General features: G+C 38.9%; 1 protein-coding gene across 11 annotated transcripts in view; it reads left to right on the top strand.

The window, feature by feature from the left end:
• Nucleotides 1–19,854, top strand: part of akap13 (A-kinase anchoring protein 13) — a 151,198-nt gene that overhangs the window by 70,142 nt on the left and 61,202 nt on the right. For all 11 annotated transcript variants that reach the window (XM_012959563.3, XM_012959568.3, XM_012959566.3 and 8 more), the window contains 2 exons: nt 1,214–3,692; nt 10,042–10,112. In XM_012959563.3, the coding sequence (XP_012815017.2) occupies nt 1,214–3,692; nt 10,042–10,112 (2,550 nt within the window). The remainder of the gene's footprint in view (nt 1–1,213; nt 3,693–10,041; nt 10,113–19,854) is intronic.

The following is a 19,854-nucleotide window of genomic DNA, read 5'->3' as shown; positions in this document are numbered from 1 at the left end:
CAGATATCAATCTAAAACTAACATTCAGACTGAAATTGAAGGAGTCCTAAAAATAACAAATCGGAGACAACAATCGTATGAAAGCGAAGTCCCAGAAATGGATTGTAGGTCCCCTGAGTATATTGTCAGATACACAATACATGCTCAGATTCTATCGTTATCCCAATGGAATTTTCCAACCTGTCCGATCGCCTAATTGACTATTCCAAATGGTACGAAAATTATCAGAACGATAATTTGGAGCCCACACACGGTCCTAAAATTCTATGTTTCATACAATTATATCTGTGTATATGGCAGCTTTAGAATAAGCCATTTTTAGTGATATGGGGCCTACACCAAGTTAAGTATTGGCCTGTGGCCCTTCAGGCTTCACTGCTAGTTTATTTGAAGACCTCAATAAAGAATCCTCTGATAGGCAGCAAGTTTGACCACACCGATCGGAAGTGTTTATGTTGCCTTCATACCCTTCTGTATCTGCGCTTCCTGACACTTCCTACTTAGTGTTATCTTGTGGGATTCCACTATGTGTGGAACCAAGTGCAGCTATTCCTGTTATTGACCACTTAAGGGACTATTATATTTGTATATCTAAGAAGCAAATAATTGGCAGTGGATATGACATTGTCCCTCTCCCTAGAAATCAGGGGTTCAGTACAAGTGATATGGGGCAAATGCAAACCCTTGCAAACCCCTAAGTATGAAATATACCAATGCACATTAAGTGGTTGACATAACTGACCAGGGCCTCAGAAGAGGCATACTTTTGAAAGTGATTTGACAACAGTAAAAAAAAGTTGTGTTGCAAATCCAAGAATAAGCTTTGAATCTAGTTTTGAAACGAGAGAGAGAGACATTTCAGTCCTACACAGAGAACCTTTATCAAGACATCACATCACCATTTCCCTTTGCAATATCATGTTGTTGTATGTGTGAATTGTCTGTAATGTGATTGGATACTCAATCTTAATCATTTTGTGTTATCAGAGGGCTCAAATTTGGCTGTAAATTTGAAGTGCAGTGATTTGTCAACTATGTGTTGTGATTCACACAAAGATATGTGTGAAAAGCTGCTATTTCTGCATGACATATGACATGGCAAAAGAGCTAATCACAATCTAGTTAGGCTGTTGTCCTGGAGTTGCTTTCCATTTGCTGTTATTTACTTCTTATTGTATTGATGCTAATGATCTACTTGTCTGTTGTTTTACAGGAAACAGAAGAAATAGCAGAGTGCCAAGCACTGACAGAACAGTCTGACAGTTCATGTTGCCCACGTCACAACACAGCGAATAGTCCTGCTGAGAAGGATCTCACCTCAGCAGCAACTCATCAAGAACACTTAGAAAACACTGGGGGGACAGAGATGCTTTCGCTAAGTGTTTTGAGTGAAAAAGTGGAAGAGAGCTGTGCCGAATCTGACAGTGGGGTGGAAACTATGGGTGGGGAAGTTGCAGTTTTTTCCTCTGAAAGTAAAAATAAAGATACTGAAGAGGAAGAGGTGGTGCCTGAGTCTATTGTAGTGGCAGAGAATCTGTTGGTTACAAGCGTCCATGTACAAGGCTGTTGTGCTGAAGTTCATGCTGCCGAAATACCTCTTTCCTGTGGAAATCCAAATGAGGAAACTGGAATGACATCAACTGGAATCCGCTTGAAGCAAGAAAGTGTGCTTGAAGGAGATAATACCGAACAGGAAATGGTAACCGTTAAAGAGGGCACAGTATCCGACACTGAAATTACGGAAGCTGCACACAAATCCAGCGATATCACCGACCACAATAGCGTGGAGATGGGGCAGACTGTGTCAGGCTACTGTACAAGCAATGCAAACACTATGGAAATGCACAGTGAATCGGAGAGCAGTGAACTGGAACCTGGGGCAATGGATACTCTGGTCAATCTGCCTGCTGATTCTGTTAATGTTGAGCACATCTGTGGTGCTAATATCTGCTCCTGTGCTGTGACTCCAGCAGAGTTGTTACCAGAGCAGAATGCAGCGATTAACAGTGACTGCAAGGGGGCACCTGAGGAAACTGGAATAAATAAAATCAGTGAATGTTTTGATGCTCACAAAAGTACTGAAAATGGAATATCTGCTGAAATAGAGAATATTCAATGCAATTTGGGTCAGTCATCAAAAGAAACTGATTTTTGTTATCCAACAGCTTGTGAACCTTTGACTGGTGAGTCAGAATCTGAATGTTGCAAAGAATCTTCAGTAGTCAGAACTGGGGATGAACATAATGCAGACTGCGCTATGTGCAGCCACTCTCAGGGCACAGAGGAATATATTAATGATATTTCTCCTTCTAACAAAGAAAAGGAAGCAAGTTTAAATTCTGATATCCCATGTAGCAATTGCCTAGAAGAAGCCCCCTCCCTTATGGAAGAAAAGAATGCACAAGGTGACCCTTTTCTAGCAGCCTGTCCCAACGCCCATCTTCAGGCAGAATGCAAATCCCAGGATGTGACATGCTCTATTTCTGAGCAGCGGCTACCACTGTTTGCACAGCTTAGTGCAGAACTCATTGTAGCAGAAGTGCTGCAGGAGATCATAGAAAAGATAGATACCACATCACTTCTTACACAGACTGCACAACAACAGACTGTCTGTCTGAATGAAGATCCTAAGCTTCCACCTGCTGGCCAAGCAGTATCAGTGCAGGAGGATAAAGATCAGTCTGTGTGTACTATAGGAGAGTGTAATAAAGTCACTGACACTCCCTCTACTGCCTCTCTGCTTAGTAATTATAATTCTGTGCAAAACCAGGAAGTATTAGCAGTGGAGGATTCTGTTTGTAGTAATGCAAACACTGACATGCAGAAAAACACTCTAACGTGCAAGCAAAGCAGAGAGCAGTTGCAGGTCAACAACGGCATAGAAGATCAGACAGAGCCTGAACCAAATGTGGTTCTGAACGAAACATTTAAAGACGGGGATCACAGTGAAACATTAACTATTTCAGATGTGGTCCAATGCAACCAGCTTGGCACTGATGGGAGAAATGAACTACCGTTGCTGTGCTCTGATTTCATTGAAAGTTTGTCTGCAGGTTATGGGGAGAATACAACCCAGACGAACACAATAAACCTGAAGGAGTCCACAGATAAAGAATGCGTCTCAGAGCCAACAGAAGAAACTGGATTAAAAATGACTTTAGTAATTACATCTGATAATCTATTGGAATCAGAAATGTTTGTTGCTACTTCTGAAAAGGAGGAGCCTGCAGAAGTTGATTGCAAGGAACCATCGCCCACTTATGAAAAAGATGAGGATTCTGAGCTGGTGACCATCCCTAGGGTATCACTTCACCCTATCGCAGAGGAATCATTGCTCAATGGTGACTCTGCTTCAGATTCAGCATCTACAAGTAGTGAAAGCGAGGAATCCTTGCACTCAAATCATGCAGAGAAACTTCTGACTTCAGATACAGAAGAAGTGTACAATACTCACTCACTGGAAGGTCCTAATGGACTAGTGGATGTGGAATATGTGGACAGCACAATTTCTGGGTTTTTGGTGACAGCATCTGTAAATGGTTTAGCCACTGATGCACCCCAAGATAAAGAGATTTCTATCCAGGACTCTGAAGTCACTAATACTCTTAAAGAGGATGATTCTGGATTTGACTTGTCTCTCACTATGGAAGAGACTGCTTACCCCAGCATATCCGACACAGAGATCGTCCCAGGTAACATATATATTGATTTTGAACTTGTTGTTGCAGTATAAGAACATTCATTATGTTTTAAGTTTTCAAAGGGTGCAAGGGATGCATTTTAGGGCCGAAATCCATCTGAGGAGACACCACTAATGATGACATTAGCCTAAACATTTGGTTAGTAGAGTAAACTACCCCAGTAACCAGGGAGCAGTTTTGTAACCAGAATGGTAGATGAATCCAAAAGTAAATTAAGCACTATAAATTAAGCATAACAACAGTTAATCTGTGTTTTTGTCTCTCAACAAAGAGACATCGTTTTCAGATGCATGATGGAAAGAGCTAGAATTAGTAGGGAAATAATTAATATAAATATATACCAAAGACCAATGAAAACGTTGCTTATAATAAATTATATTAAAAAGTTAATGTAGAGGTGAAAAAATTAATGTAACCATGTGACTTGTAAACCACTATTGATTTTTTGCAGGAGGATCTCCTGTGGAAATCACAGCGAAACAAACATAAAAAAAAAGTAAACCTCTGTAGTGACTCTGTAGTGGCTACAGGTATCACATACCTGTAGTGACTAATGTTTTTCTTAAGTGCATACTCACTATATTTTCATATTTTCTCTATGTACACCAATGTACTGATCTGTTTATCGGGCAATGGGGTTAGGTTTTAGAGCTTTATAAAAGAGTAGCTGAAAGCTGACACCAATCAGAAATAATTGTCACTATAGCTTCTATTTTGCCTCCAGCTTGGCTGGTCTGACTACTGTTTTGTAGGCGGGGGAACAACAATACACCTGCTGTACAGCAGTCACTGCACATGGCTTCAAGCAGGTCAGTTCAGAAGGGGACAGAGCAAGCAGAAGAGCACAACATCTGCACATAAATATTTATGGTCAATACAGATTTTTGTTTTTTTTGGTACAAAGTAGCAAAGGAGGTGTGTTATATTGCCCCTAGCTGTATGCATGACTGTATGTATAACTTATATAACACTACTAGGATACACAGCACTGTACAATTTTACAATGTGGAAAAGTACGTACAGGGAGGGCATTCTAATAAGTTTAAATATACAGATTGAAGTGCCATATGGTAAGACACAGTAAGAAGGAAGTCCCTTCTCTGTAGAACTTACAATCTAAGTATTGAAGTACAGAATTCAGCATCACTTGCTGGCGTTTGTGCATTGCAGTATTTAGAGACTAGTTAGTTGACCTCTATGTTAGATATTACTGCTTTACAGATTTACTTAAGTTTTAAAGATTAATAAATCCCACATGACCTATACATCTGAGATCAAAATTGTCTGTCTCTTTGCAATTTAATCGATATCCCTTTTGTGCATCCGTCTCTGAAATCCCCTGCCTGCTTTGTAAAGACCCACATGTACTAAGAAGCCTATTGTTTTTTTTTACCCAAACGGTCACAATTTTGCATACCGTAAAAAATTATCACCAGTTAGTTCAACATGTCCTTTTTTTATTGCCCTTGCCATTTACCTATAAGCTTTTGCAGGCAGGATCTAATCTTGAGCTGGCCATAAACTGAAAGATTCACTGGTCTCACCAAATGATTGGATCTTTCCCCAGTATGCCTGCCTTCAGGTGGGTGATCTTGGATTGATCTGATCATCATTACAACAATGAGAACAATTGTTGCTTTCTGCAACCAGTTTTAACTGTGCGTAAATTTAGCATAGCTTTTGCAACCTCATATAGCAGTTGAAATTTCGTAGTTTGCACCAGTTCTTAAATAAAACTGAAATAGCAATTTCTACATCACAAAAATACAAAATGTTATGCCTTAAAAATGTAGTATGAATAATAAAAACCCTGAATATAAAAAATGTCAAATCAAGAATGCTACATTACAAAATGCAGATTTCATTATTTTATTTATTTTAACATCCGTCTTAATATTGTGGTCAGCACAAGCACATATTTCAGTATTGAAACCAAAAAGATGTCTTGGGTTTTGTGGGTACCAGTAATAGTCTTTAACATTCTGTAGAAATAAATATGTATCTGGCTACAGTATATTAAGTATTTTTAGTTAGTTACTAGTGGACTGTCTTGCATCATTTTTTTTTTTTTGTTTTTCTGTGCTGTTGTCATTGTAAAAACATAAAGAGGAATGCTGGGGTAGATGTTTGGACCCATGCTTAGGCTTCTACAAGGTAGTAATTGCTATAGTGAGAGTTCTAGTATTCCGCTTAATGTTTTAAGAACAGTATTTGCATGTTTTGGGTTAAAAGTTTTTCATTCTTCATGGATGGGAGATTTGACTTGGACAACAGACAGCATGACTATCTGTGTGCATCACATTGGTCCATGAGTAGTAATGGCCCAGGGTTTGTCTGGGTGCAGCTTCACACTCACTGATGTTGGTAAAAAAAAATCATACATTGGTTGTTTTTTGTTGTATGTGTTGCTCTAAGCAGAGATCTGTTGACTGCTGTGTCTATTTTGTTCTATCACCATGTAATGCTATGTATGTTAGGTTAGGTCAAGCAAAATTTCTAGTGCATTGTTACGAACTACTCTGCAGAAATTTTTCATGGCCTCTGGTATGTAATGTTCCTTTGCCAGGTATATATTGGGCAGATGCAAGTCACAGCAAAGAGAATTTGCTAATTGAACAGGTTACGAGAGTTGTCTAATGAAAGGCTCCTTTTAAATAAAGAGTTGTTACTTGCTACAGGCCAGGGTGAGGCTTTTATTTGGAAAGGTTACAGTCTTTCAGGTTCTCGACAGCTCTGCCAAAGATGCCTTTAGTTACAACTGTAACAGCATAAGCTGTGGATCTAACTATCCACTTCAAAGCTAGAGAGCCAAAATCATTTAAAGGTGTCTCCAAGGGTATGTTTGCAAATTTTATCCATAGAACTACTGAAAAAAGTTGCTATTTTATATTTTAAAGGGGCAGTATACAACATTTTACATCATAAGTTTAATAACTAGGTCTTGTGATGAATATACGATTTGCCTAATTTTTAATAAGGAAGATCTACAGTATGTTGTGGTATTTTTTGCACTAAAGAAAATGAAGAAAATCTAGCCCATTTCACTTTTTTGTTGGAAATAAACCACTTAATTCTACCAGTTCACATATAAGCTCTCTGTATGATCTGCTCCTTATTACAAAGACTGCAACTAAAGGTTGCCATACCCAAGCAGATTTAAGCTGCCAATTTAACAGCTTATCTGCCTGTGTATGAGGTCCCCTGAAGGGCCTTCCCTATTGATATGTGGCTGAAAATCAGCCAGGTGTTGATCGGGCAGGTTTGAATTTACTGTTGGAATGGGGACTGCATCTGCTCATTGATGTGGTGCTCGATTTGACAGCTCCTATACCCGTCGTTATTAGATCATTTTGTTTCTTGCAGAGCCCATGCTAGGATTTGAATGCTATGGAAAGAAAGAAATCACAACCCAAACTTCCCTTAGACAAGATAATTCACCCACATACCAATACAGCACTGTCGAAAGCATTGCACCATAAAAATACACACAATTAAGTTAGCTTACACTGTGCCTAAAGGTGGCCATACACATAGCAATAAGTATCTTTCCTGCAACATTGTTTTTTTCCCCCCATTGATGTTTTGGGCTGAATCTTTAGATATGGAGCTAGAAACAAAGAAATAATAGGGATTCTACCTCCACCTGCTGTTTCAGCTCTAAAGGTAGATTTTGCTTGGACGCACCCGATAAAAATCTTTTAACTCGCCTGAACGACGAGGCAACCTATATCCGCAGCCTTTGTGATATTGGTCGCCTTGTTGATCCGCCATACACCGAATATTGCACAATAGTATCGGTGTGTGTATGGCCAGCTTTATAAGACAGCAATAATATCTCCATTTATTGTGACATCCTAAAGGATCAGGATTTGGTTATAGAAAATGAAATTTGGGCTGATAAAACAAGGTTTGAACATACAAGCTTTTTCTTTGGGGACACCTGTTATTTGTGGCAGTAAGCAACCCAAAATAAAATCATGCAATCCTGATCTGTAGGTTAAAGATCTCCAGTTAAAAAGAATATGCATTTCTTTAAATTAAAAGTTGTTTTTTTTTGTTTTTTTTTTACGTAAGCACTTTCTGTAGGACTTTCATCACTATGTACATATATTTTGCCCTTTTCACATGCTGGTAATTTTTACTCAGGTGTGACAGGGATGGGAAGCTCGAGGCATTTGACTAATATATGCAGTACAAGCCAATGATGGGCAGAGATGCAGACACGTGACTTAATGATAGGTTACAGCTAAATACCTGAAAAAACAACATGTCATGATTTAATTTGTTCTTTCTACCAACTCCTGAAACAGCTGCCTATTGTCTTTACCTCACAGGCTCAAGTCAAAAGGGATTTTCATGATTCTCAGATATGCATTGTACTCCTTCAGCTGAATTCTAGTTAGCTTATTATTAGCTCCAACTTATTCCGCAGAACTAAATATTTTGCATCGTCACCTAAAATTTAAAGTCATTTCTTCTCTCCAAATTCATTTATTTCTATGAGATGAGAGCTACACATAATTTTACTTAAATGCTATCACATGATTCATTAAAGGAAAAGGAAATCTTTAGTCATGGGGGAAGAGGTGCCAAATATATATATATTTTTTAGTTTTAATTTCATATAGGCCACTAAACGTGAATTTGGTATTCTGTACCACCAAGTCTCAAAATAATTATTTATTGCATAAAAGTGCATTTCACAGCAGAGCCATATATCATGCATACAGACCGATAGAGTATTATATTACACAGTATATAATATCTTAACAAAAAGTTATAGACTTTGTATTTGTATTAATTGGAAATGCATTTTTGCAAATGTAGATAGAGCAGCTGGACTGATGTCAAGCAATAACCTTATTTGTTAGTGTGAATGCTGAAAGCCATTGACTTTATGGGACTCTATAGCAATCAGTCATAGATTTAGCTAATAATACCCTTTGCACTTATTCCGCTAATTAAAATGTCTGCCACATTCTAAAGCTGGCCATACATGCCAAGATCCGTTTGCTTGTCGAGGAAGCCAAGCGAACGGATCTTCTCCCGATATACCCACCTACGGTTGGGCGATATTGGGCTAATTCGGTTGTTTGGCCCTGGGGCTAAACGATCGAATTAGGACGACTGGCATAGGCATCCATTGGCTCGATCCGACTAATTTTCCAACCTGCCTGATCGAGATCTGGCCAATTTGAGGCCAGATGTCGGTCGGGCAGGCCCGTTGTTAGTGCCCATACACGGGCCATTAAAGTGATACTTTTTCTTTTAAAAATATGAACCAACTTCCAAACCTACCTATAGGTCATGTTGACTGGTTTTTCCTAAAAGTCCTGCTTCTCTACATAAATCCTACTGAAGATCCTGAACCCGACTGTAGCTTCTCAATCTGTCAAAAGGACTATATCATAAACTGGGAAGATTCAGCTTGCCGTTTGCTTCACGGAGCTCCCCCTCCCTCCCTCCCTCGCATAGCATCGCATGGCGTTGTGAACTAGATAGCAGGCAGGTTTGATCATTCCATTGCCTGCCTACTTCAAAGGGCTGTGCCCCCCCCCTCTCTGCTCTTCCCATGAAGAATTAAATAGCAGGCCAGCTTAAGCTTTCCTATGTCTGCCTGCTTCTAAGGGCCCTCCCCCACCCCCCCATTACACATAGACAAGTGAGCTGAGCTTGCCACACACCGGCTGAAAGCAGAAGTGGCGTTGCAGGTTTGTGATTGGGCATATTTATTCACTTGGGAGGCATTTAAATTAAAACCTGGAAGAGGGGAACAAACATGGCTGCTCCGTGGGTCTGTAATTCGTGCTACCATAATTATGAAGCAAAAAAACTTTGCAGATTTAGTTTATAAGTAATTTAAAGCTGATACAAATTAAAACACAACAGCAGGTGTAAAAAAAAATTTAAGTGGCTGTCATCACTTTAAGCTGCCGAATCAGTCTAAGGGACCGATATCGGCAGCTAGAATCGGCCTGTGTATGGCTATCTTTAGTTTAGATGTTATTCTTTGGCAAAGTTGAGGCATTTTTTTTAGGATTTTCCATAGTTTTCCTAATGTACCTTTAGTTTTATTTATATATAACACAGATGGATTATGCTTTATTAGTTTTAGTTCATACTCCCACGATCTAATGATTGAAATGAATGGTGTCCCTTGTTTCCCATGTGAGACAGATGAGGATCTTAACTATGTTCGATGTATATAATAAATGTCTATAGTATGTCACTTTACATATGTTGTTGTACCAGAATGGCAGTCATTATTTTAAAAAATATATATCAAATCCCTAATGTATATAGCACTGAAAAATCTGTTTTTACTTCTGTCCCATTGCAGAAGGTGATGGGAAAGCTGAGGATGAGGTAGACTTTATAAAACCGTTACAGACCAGCTCCAAGGAACAAATGGTAAGTTATGTTTCTTAAAACAATTCCGTCTTGTTTAATTCTGTTTATTATGTTTATTACCAGGCCAGGTGGCTCCCCCAACAACTTGGTTAAAATTGTGCAAAAATGACTAATTCTTAACAATTATTTCTTACCTAGCACTCCATCAGAGCTAGTTTCAATCCTATAGTGCTTGGTTGAAAGGAATCCAATAAATATGGATTGTTGCATCCCTTGTTAAATAGATATTTTGGAAATTGTAGACTTTGGGAGAAAAAAACAATTGACCGGCACAGCGAGTGTGATGCAAGAGGGGCTTAGCCCCTGCGTGTTTATTCAAAAATAGCACGCTGCTATCACACTTGCATCACACTCGCTGTGCCGGTCAATTGTTTTTTGCTGGACTGTGCTGGGAGTGCCGATTCTCTGGGCTGTGCACCGAGTAAGAATTGCTGGAGGAGGTAAGGGTGTGCTGGGTGAACTTTCCTTGTTGTATAGACTTTGGGAGAAACCTTAAATATTTTCTAGTTTTCATATTTTAGAAATATATCCCTTTTTACAAGGAACTGAACTGAGGCCTTCTTGAGACTGAGCCAGTGACTTATACGCTTAGCCACTCCTCCCTAATCTGGAAGGTGTAATGGGAGTTTAATCCACGTAGGCTAGGCTAGGAAATGCAGTTAAGCCATCTGAAAGCTGATGCTTCACTGAGGTCATGCTGGTGACTAATGTGATGGTGTTCCCATGTAGTTCACAATAAAGCCTCTGTTTCTCACATGACAGCCCACCAACCTACATTGGCTATGCCAAGAAATTCTGCCTTGAAACTCATATCCATAAAACGTATCAGCGCTCAAACGCTTTCTTTACTTTTCTCTTAATACAGCTGAAGTGTTGGGCCCTTTCAACTGTCCTGTAGTTTTTTTTTTTCCGTGAACACTGGAAATTGTGCCTGTAGGAATCTGAGCTAAATTTCCTGTTACTAAAATTGACAGATAACAAAAAAAAGTGTTGCCTTCTGAAATAGCTTTTCATAAAAATTGAGCTGTTTTAACACTCTGGCATATTATAAGATCATTCTGTTTTAGCTACCGATTGTTTTTGACAGTAATGTTTGTTACAATAAATACTGCAATCATTGCAAACTATTACTTTTAACACTAGTTATGCCTAGTGCAATCTGTATGAAGGCCAAATGTTGGCAGTCTTTTGGGTGATGTTATTACCTTTTTGCCATGGAAAATATTTAAGATAATTTGATCACCCAAGGTTTAATAACAGTCTGTGGATATGGCTGCCTTGTCTGAGCACCCATGGCTGATCCTATGAATAGACACAAATTTCATATGGCATCGTAGACACTCCTGTTGAGCTTACATTAGTAGGAATTCCCCAAGCTTTCTTAATATTGCCTTAGGGAAACACCCAACCTCAAGGTAGGCACCTTTTCATATATAGGGATAATATTCTGGTATGTGTATATACACAAACATTTTACATACCTTTGCTAATGTCCCTAAAAATGCTGTTTTGAGAAAATAAAGTTCTGTACCTATGATTTTTTTTTTATATATTTGGCATGGCACAGCAGAACGTTCTGTATTGTTTTAAATAGAGATATATATTAGAGGCATTCTCTCTTTCTTTATCTTTTTATTGTAGAGTTAAAAAGGGGGTTGAATATTCCTGGGATGTATTGAAAACAATGCAACTCATATTTTTAAACTGGCTTTTTAAATGTATAGCTGGTTATATATATTATTTACAGCAGTTTGACAACACTGACCAAGGGATTTGTACTTGAATCCTTTACAGTCTTTAAAAGATAAATTCTGGAATGTAAATGGGCAGTGTCGCTGACCATCTGTTTACAGAATAACTGGGCAAACCTGTTGGTGTAAGGAATTTCATTGTACACCTGTTTCTGTTGTTTACTGCATGCCCCAAATTTTTTGTGGGAATTATGTCATCCTAGCATTATTCAGGCCACATACTTAAAAGGATGGACCAGCCTCTGTTTCACCTGCTCTAGCTGTCCCCTATTACCCTGGGTTGATCGTCTGTGACTTGACTTGGAGAGGACGGGGTTTCCTTGTGCTGCATGAAGACTAGGGCCTCCACCTGGGTCAGAGAGACTAGGGATGTCCAAACGGCAGCTCCCACCAGCATGCCTATGGTTTAGGACTAATACACTTTCTGCCCTATCCTAAAATTTCTGCTGAGAGTATCTGACAGCCACACCCCGAACAAGAATGACCGTGAGGAAGGTGCAGCTTCTGCAAGGTTGACCCATAGAGGTGTCGCCTTTAATCACTGTTTTAATTTCTTAATGGCAAACAATAGTTATTATAATATCTTTTTCCTTATATTACAATGTTGCCAACACCTGAAAAAAACCATAACCATTGTACTGACTTAAGTTAAAAGGTTCTTATTTGTAGTTTTAAGACAGTTTCACAATTATTTCCTGCATGAAAACTTCGTCTTACATAAGATGCTTTTTTTTCTAAAAGAAAGGGAGATTTACTCCCTTAAAAGGGAGATTTACAGAGACTAGAAGAGCATGCGGTACAGAAACTTGTGATTTTTACTAATGTTTAATTCTGGTCTAGACTGCAGACTCATATTGTGTTCATCCTGCATGGCGTAAGTGCAGGGGGTAAATTCGACAGTCGGAACTGCCATGAATTTCAACGTGCCAACACTGGTACCAAGGACAAGTGTCAGTGATCTATAGAGAGACAGCACTATAAATAATCTGGATATAAATTTTTTGTGAAGTTTGATTGCGATGTTTATCTATACTTGTCAGTACAACTCTAAGCCTTATGTAAAGCAGCAGCTGTATCCTGCTTGAGGTTTTTCTCTGCTTTGTTTTTTTGTTTATGGAGTTACACAACATCTCTGTGCATTTATTAAGCTGTTTTCGATGGAACCTGCTATGTTATTGTGTTTAGGACTTTCGTATTTAAAAGGTTTTTTTTTAGTTTCAAAGGGCCTTGATTACCATGGGCTGATTAACCAAATATGTTTACTTTAGCATTCTTAACAGTCAGTCCTAGGCAAAGGAGTTCAGTATGTTCCAAATCTTGCATTGCATATAAACTGTGCCAGATCCTACACTTTTAAGGATTTTCTTCTTAAAAAAAAAATTGTGTTAAATGGGATCATAGAATGCCATTACAGACTTGGGTAGGAGGTGCGTGGGACCCATGGGGTTTTTGTTGATGGGGACAGTGGACTGAAGGCCTGACAGTTGAATACAGATGGGGGGCTGATTTTCATGGGGCTGATTCTCAACCTGTGGAAAAATGGAAAAGGTCGAGAATCAGCCCTTTCTCTGGCATCAGCCTTTTACCTTGCCTAGAACCATTGTCTGCCTGGGTTGGGTGTGGGCACATGTGGCAGATATCTTCAAAGAAACACTAGCGTTCACATTTTGGAGCCTTAAAGTGCTTTCAGGGACAATTGCAGTGGTCAAATATGCTCTTAATCATGCAATTAGAAAATTTTTGCGCATTGTCCACCTTTAACCACCAGTTTCAGCCATAAGCAATGTATTTTTCCATTACTTTTTACAGCCATGCTTTCAGACTTTTTTCATGCATTGGGCAGATTTTTTGACATACCACATATTTGAGGGTCAGATTACATACTAATGATGTTATCCAAAGAAGTCTACAGCATTTTTGACCTTATAAAGAACTGTTTAACTTGTAAGCACAATATAACTTAAGGGGTAAGTAAGCCATTTATGATAAAGGACCCTAAAAAGACTCTACACAGACCCCAAAATAGCATAACTGTCTTCCTGCACTCAGTCTCATGCAGTTTCTGTACCACAAGCAGCTAAACTTCAGCTCTCTCAGCTACTTCCTACTCCAGCGTGAAGCTCCTCATCCCCAATTTTTTTTTTTTGCTCAGCTCTCCTCCTTTCTGTAATGCCTTATTTACATTAGAGAAGCATGCACTGTTGATGCCTCTTTGATTGTCTGTACAGTCAGAGAGCGAAGGAGAGCTTAGCAAAGTGAAGGGGGCGGAGTTTCAGGCTGGACTAGGAAGTAGCTCCATAACGTTCATATGCTATTTGAAACATCTCATATTGCTGGATAACATAATATAGCAATAATGTGAAAGCCCAATCGCATTTGCTTTTCAATTTTTGTCATATTACGTAATTAAAGTAAAGATGACTATATACAAACAAACAGACTTAAAATGCACTAGGGACCGTTAACAGTAAAGGTGACCATACACGTAGCAATTTCGATTTTTCATGCGATCATCGGCCGCACAAAAGATCGTTCCCACCCTCGACTGACGGCAGATATGGAAGTAGAAACAATAGGATTTCTACCTCCTTCTGCCGATTCAGCCCTGAACATAGATTTTGCTCTGGCGACTTCAATGGCACCCGATCAAAACTTTTAACCTGGCCGATCGACGAGTTGACTGATATCCGCAGCCTTTTGAGATATTGGTTGCCTCGTCGAGCCACCATACACGCAGTGAATATCATACAAAATGAGGTTTCGTACAATATCATCGGTGCGTGTATGGCCAGTTTTAGGCTGCCTTCCTGTCGTTTCAGTTGAGCAAAAAGCCGGAGTGATTGGAACAGCAGCTCATCTGCCACTGCATCAGGCACTAACCAAGATGGTACATTGGCTCAATTCAAACTTTGCCGAACTCTCAAAATCACAACTATCAATAGTACATGAATATCTGTTGGGCTCAGCGGGCCTCTATACACATAAAAATATTGTTATACTGATCGGTACCTTTCCAGCCCCCTTTGCTTTATTCAGTCACTGTTCATCAACAATAACTTCTTGCTGTTTTATATTCGCAACCACTAATTCAAAGCACTCTAATTGAGTTCAGCAGGGCATTTGGTTTGAGTTTCTTAGTACAGAGAACGTTGGGTGTGCACAACCTCAAAGAAAACATATAGAAACAATTTCTATGAGTATCCAAGCCACTCTCTGGTAACTATAATAGCAATTAAGAATTCATACTCAATGCAACCATATGAAGGAAACTGATATTTCACAGGCTTACGTCTTGATCTTCATAACTAAACCAATGCATTAAAATAGTTAACCCTTAGCTGCTTCAAAATGATTGTAGTCCTAAAACTCACAATTACTATTTAACATGCGAGGAAGCATTATCTTGCATGGCACAGTCACCTATATGTGTATGTTCTTCATTTTCCTCATCATAGATCAAAGAACCTGACCATCTACAATGAAAAGGTTGAAATCATTTTTAAACTTGGGTTGTGGCTGTGTGTACTCATTGAGCCAGTCATGCCCACAAACCACTCTAAACTAAAGGTGGCCATACATGGGCAGATTCTAGCTGCTGATTCGGGTTCTTCAGACCAATTTGGCAGCTTATCTACCCATGTATGGGCACCCCCGGCGGGTCAACCCGACCCATATGTGGGCTAAAATTGTCAAGATCTCGTTTGGGCAGGCTGGATTTTCCCAGGGAACCGCACTGGCTCTTTAATGCAGTCCTCGGTCCAACGACCCATATACCGGCTATTCAACTCAATTCAGACTGCCCTTTTAAATAATAGGACAGTAACGGGAATGCTTTTCAATGGTTATGGTGATAGTGTGTCCAGGGAGACCAGAGCAACTTGTGGTTCTTGGAATATTTCTAATGAAGTCCTAGTTTATTAATAAGGGGTGGAAGGTATGAAATTTCACATTTTGCAGGATGTAGCTTGACATTTTGGAGGTTTTTAGTACCACCCCAAGTTATAGATTTATAAATCTGACATTTATTTGTTCCCCTGATTTACCCAGTCTATGCTCGGATGTGTCCAACTGTAAACCCAAGTCGTGTTTCCATTTTCAAGTTAATGTGGCCATGTGAGCCTTGTTCTGTGACATTTTTTGTAAACCCTGTAAAAGAATAGGGTGTATTCTGCCTTTAAGGTTTTTGCTTCTACTCAACAGTCAGCATTTCATAAACTGTAAATAAGCTGATTCAGATTTCTTTGCAGTGGATCTTTCTTATGGTGTGCCAATTTTCTGAGGTCTGGACTCTCTATACCGGAAAGGGTTTGGAAAATGGAAAAGAAAAAAAAAGAATTGGTGGGATTTAAATGATTTCCTGACTGGCTTATGCCTTCATTTGTTTAAAAATGTACCGAATGTGTTCTCAACCTTCGTATCTGCTTCTTTTTAAAAGTGTGTTCAAGTAAACCCATTGCATGTACTTCAGTGATGCGATTTCTGTTACCAAGGAGAATTGTAAGAAAATAATACTTAAAGTACTGCATAATATATCTTTTTATTCAGTGGTAAGCAGTACAGGTATGGGAGCTGTTATACAGAATGCTCGGGACCTGGGGTTTTCTGGATAAGGGATCTTTCTGTAATTTGGATCTCCATAACTTAAGTCTACTAAAAATAATTTCAATATTAAATAAACCCAATAGGATTATTTTGCCTCTAATAAGGATTAATTATATGTTAGTTGGGATCAAGTACAAGGTACTGTTTTATTATTACAGAAAAAAGGAAATCATTTTTAAAAATTAGAATGATTTTCTTATAATGGAGTCTATGGGAGATGGCCTTTCCATAATTCGGAACTTTCTGGATAACGGATTCTCCGGATAAGTGATCCTGTACCGGTAATTTCATAAAATATACCAGTGTACTGTTGAAAAAGGTGGCACTTTAAACTGCCCTGTTGACATTTTTGTGGATATTGCATGAAATGAGGCTTTGTTTTAAGCAGAAAATAAGACTTATGCTGTGCTTAGTTGAAACAGTAGAATATGACTGTCAACACTGCAAAACATACACCGTCTGTCCCAGTATAGTAAAATACTAGGCCTGGGCTGGTCTTAAAACAATTTTGGACATGAAGGAGAAGATCTAATGCGCAGGATGGAGCTAAGTACTTGATCATGCTGATAGTTATTTAATGCAAACTAATTCATCCTAACTCCAAGGGGAATGTGGAGCAATTTATGATTGCAATTTTAATTGCAGTGTGCACATAAGCTGCTGTTGTTTTTTCAAGTCTATGCTGCATTAAGCATTTAGATCTGCGGATATACGCTCCATCAAGTATGTCCTTCCCCATGTGGTTGAGGTGCTAATGTGTCCTGGAATGAGTTTCTAACTAATTTGGGACCTTGCAATCCACCCCAAAACATATTGGTAACCAACACTATGTTATTGCATATAAGGTGACGCAAGTTTAAAATTGGACCAGTTTTGGTATACTTGTACAACATACCTCCCAATGTTTTGAAAATGGAAAGAGGGACAAAAATAAATGCCGCATGCAGTGCAGCAATTTTTTTTGACCATGTCCATTTTTGCGACCACACCCCCTAAATACCACTTCCATTTGACTAAATTTGGCAGGTTATTTAAAGTTTGAACACATTTCTGGGGGTTTTGGGGTCCTGTTTTATGTGTTATTACAGTTTTGCTGAAAAAGGTGAAATTGCCCTTTAAGCTGCGAGTCTCAGTTCCCCTAAGAGACCTGTTTAGCTTATTAGTTACAATTGTATCTCAGTGTAGGGGGGGGGTTACCTTTCTTTGCTCTCTGCCAAAAGCTACTTATTTAATTAACAGCGAGAAACAATGTTTTTAAGTTCAGGTGGCGCTTGTTAAGATTTCTGGGCTCTTTGCCAAAAGCTACTTTTAATTAAATTTGTATCTTTTTTAGCTTCAGTTCAGGAGATGAAAGGGAAATGAGGGACTTTTCAGTAAGAATCTGGCACTAGGGGTTGAGCTGTCAAAAGAGGGGAGGTATGGTACAATATATGCAGTATACAGAGGGGCCCCTCGTGACTAATTAACTTTTGGTTACTATGAATTAAAGATAAAACTGGTGTGTGATTTTATTGACTAGATAAAGTCTGTTGGTTGGTAGTACAGTTTATTTTGGTTAATTTAGACATTGTGGTGGGTATCTTATATGGTGTTCTGAGAGGTGCAGTTAAACTTTTATTGTTGCATTGTCCCCTTCTATGCCAAAACCCTGGCTGCTCACCAACCAGACCTGCTTCATCTGAAGTTTCACATGTCCACCTCCTCTCGGCCGTTCCCCTTATGTCATTGGCCAGTATGACCAAGAAGAAAATGTCCACCAATACCACCATATGTCATTGTCCCAGCTCTTTCAATACTTAGGGGTATATTTATCATGCTGTGTAAGTAGAGGTGAAGCACTACCAAAAGCAAAACCAAAGCAAAACATGTGATTGGCTGCTATAAGCAACATCACCAGTAATGTTTTATTCCACTTTTCACACAGCGTGATAAATATACCCCTTAGCCACCTGACTTTTGTCAAATCTGCCTGTTTCCCATTGCCAGCTTCCTCCATGGTTCTTACTTCCTCATACAAATGGCCTTGTGGCCTTAAAACACAATTACAGAATGGTTTTCTCTTTATTAGTGTGATAGTTTTTAGAAAAGCTGTATAATGTAAGTATAACCTGTGCATGGTGGGAGGAAATTCCCTTGTGTTTCAATATTGTGCTCTCCCTGGTCCTGGCTTCCCCTTTCAAAGAATAAATATGACAATTCAGTGCCTCCTTTTATTCTCTTTACCCAGACTCTCTAAGCATCTTCTGACTGAAAGGGTTGTTTTGTTTTTGTACTAGTCATATGATTTTTAAAGCATCAAGAGAGCAAGCCATACTTGAATGTGAGATTTAGATTTCATTTACTGTGCTGTTCTATAGTTATTACATTTATTTCCAGAATTTAGATAAAATCAAGATTCAAAATATTTTCAGCCCACTGTGACCATAGCAATAACAAGCTAAGGTACAAAACATACAGATTCCAAAAAATAACTAAACTAGGAAAATCAAACAAAATGAGTTGTTAAGTAAGCATTGTGGACTCAGCCCGCCAGTGGCCAAAGAGAGGGAAATGCTACAATATTAAGGATTAAGTCTGCAAAGAGATCAAAAATTAAAAAAACAATTCTTTATTATAATCCATTAAAAGTCATACCCCGTGTATGAATCTTAACGTGTTTCATGTTAATCTGGCACTTAATCATAGGCTCTACCATATCCTATGATTAAGTGCCAGATTGGCATGAATCGCGTTAGGCTTTGTACATGGGGTATGACTTTTAATGGATTATAATAAAGAATTGTTTTTTAAATTTTTTATTTCTTTGCCGACTTAATCCTTAATAACAAAACATACAGAGCCTTGTAAGAGTATTCTGGCGCTTGTGCATCTGGTTTCAAATAGTACTACAGATTCTAAATTGAACTTCAAAAAATTACAAATAGGTAAAGTTCCTCTCATTTTTTTTTTAGCACAATAGTTGCCCTATGCATGCTCCATGAAATTGTGTTGTCCCCAAATGTTTTTTGTTTTACCTGTAAGCAAGATTTAAACGTAAAAAAATGTTTGGGAGCAACGCAGGCATGAAAACATTTCCTAGGGCAGTGCTGTCCAACTGGTGGCCTGTGACCCCCCTCTGTGTGGCCCCCCACCTGTCTGGCTGCTTTGATGGCTTACTTTTGTGTAAACTTTAAATAGTATCATTACTGAGATTAACTGGCCCCCTGCATGGTTCTCACCTCAGATTCAGGCTGTAATCCCTCTGTATTGTTTAAAAATGTAATCCCCTGTGTTGTTCACACCTTTTAATACCTGCATTGTTCAACCCCTGCAGTGTTTACACCTGAGACATAGGTACTGTATGTACCTATGTAGGTACTGCCTGGTCTATGCTGCCTGTGTGTGTGGCA

The sequence above is a fragment of the Xenopus tropicalis genome, chromosome 3 (assembly GCF_000004195.4).
Source record: "Xenopus tropicalis strain Nigerian chromosome 3, UCB_Xtro_10.0, whole genome shotgun sequence".
NCBI lineage: Eukaryota > Metazoa > Chordata > Amphibia > Anura > Pipidae > Xenopus > Xenopus tropicalis.
The sequence above is the reverse complement of the archived record's forward strand: the minus strand, read 5'-3'. Positions and strand labels throughout refer to the sequence as shown.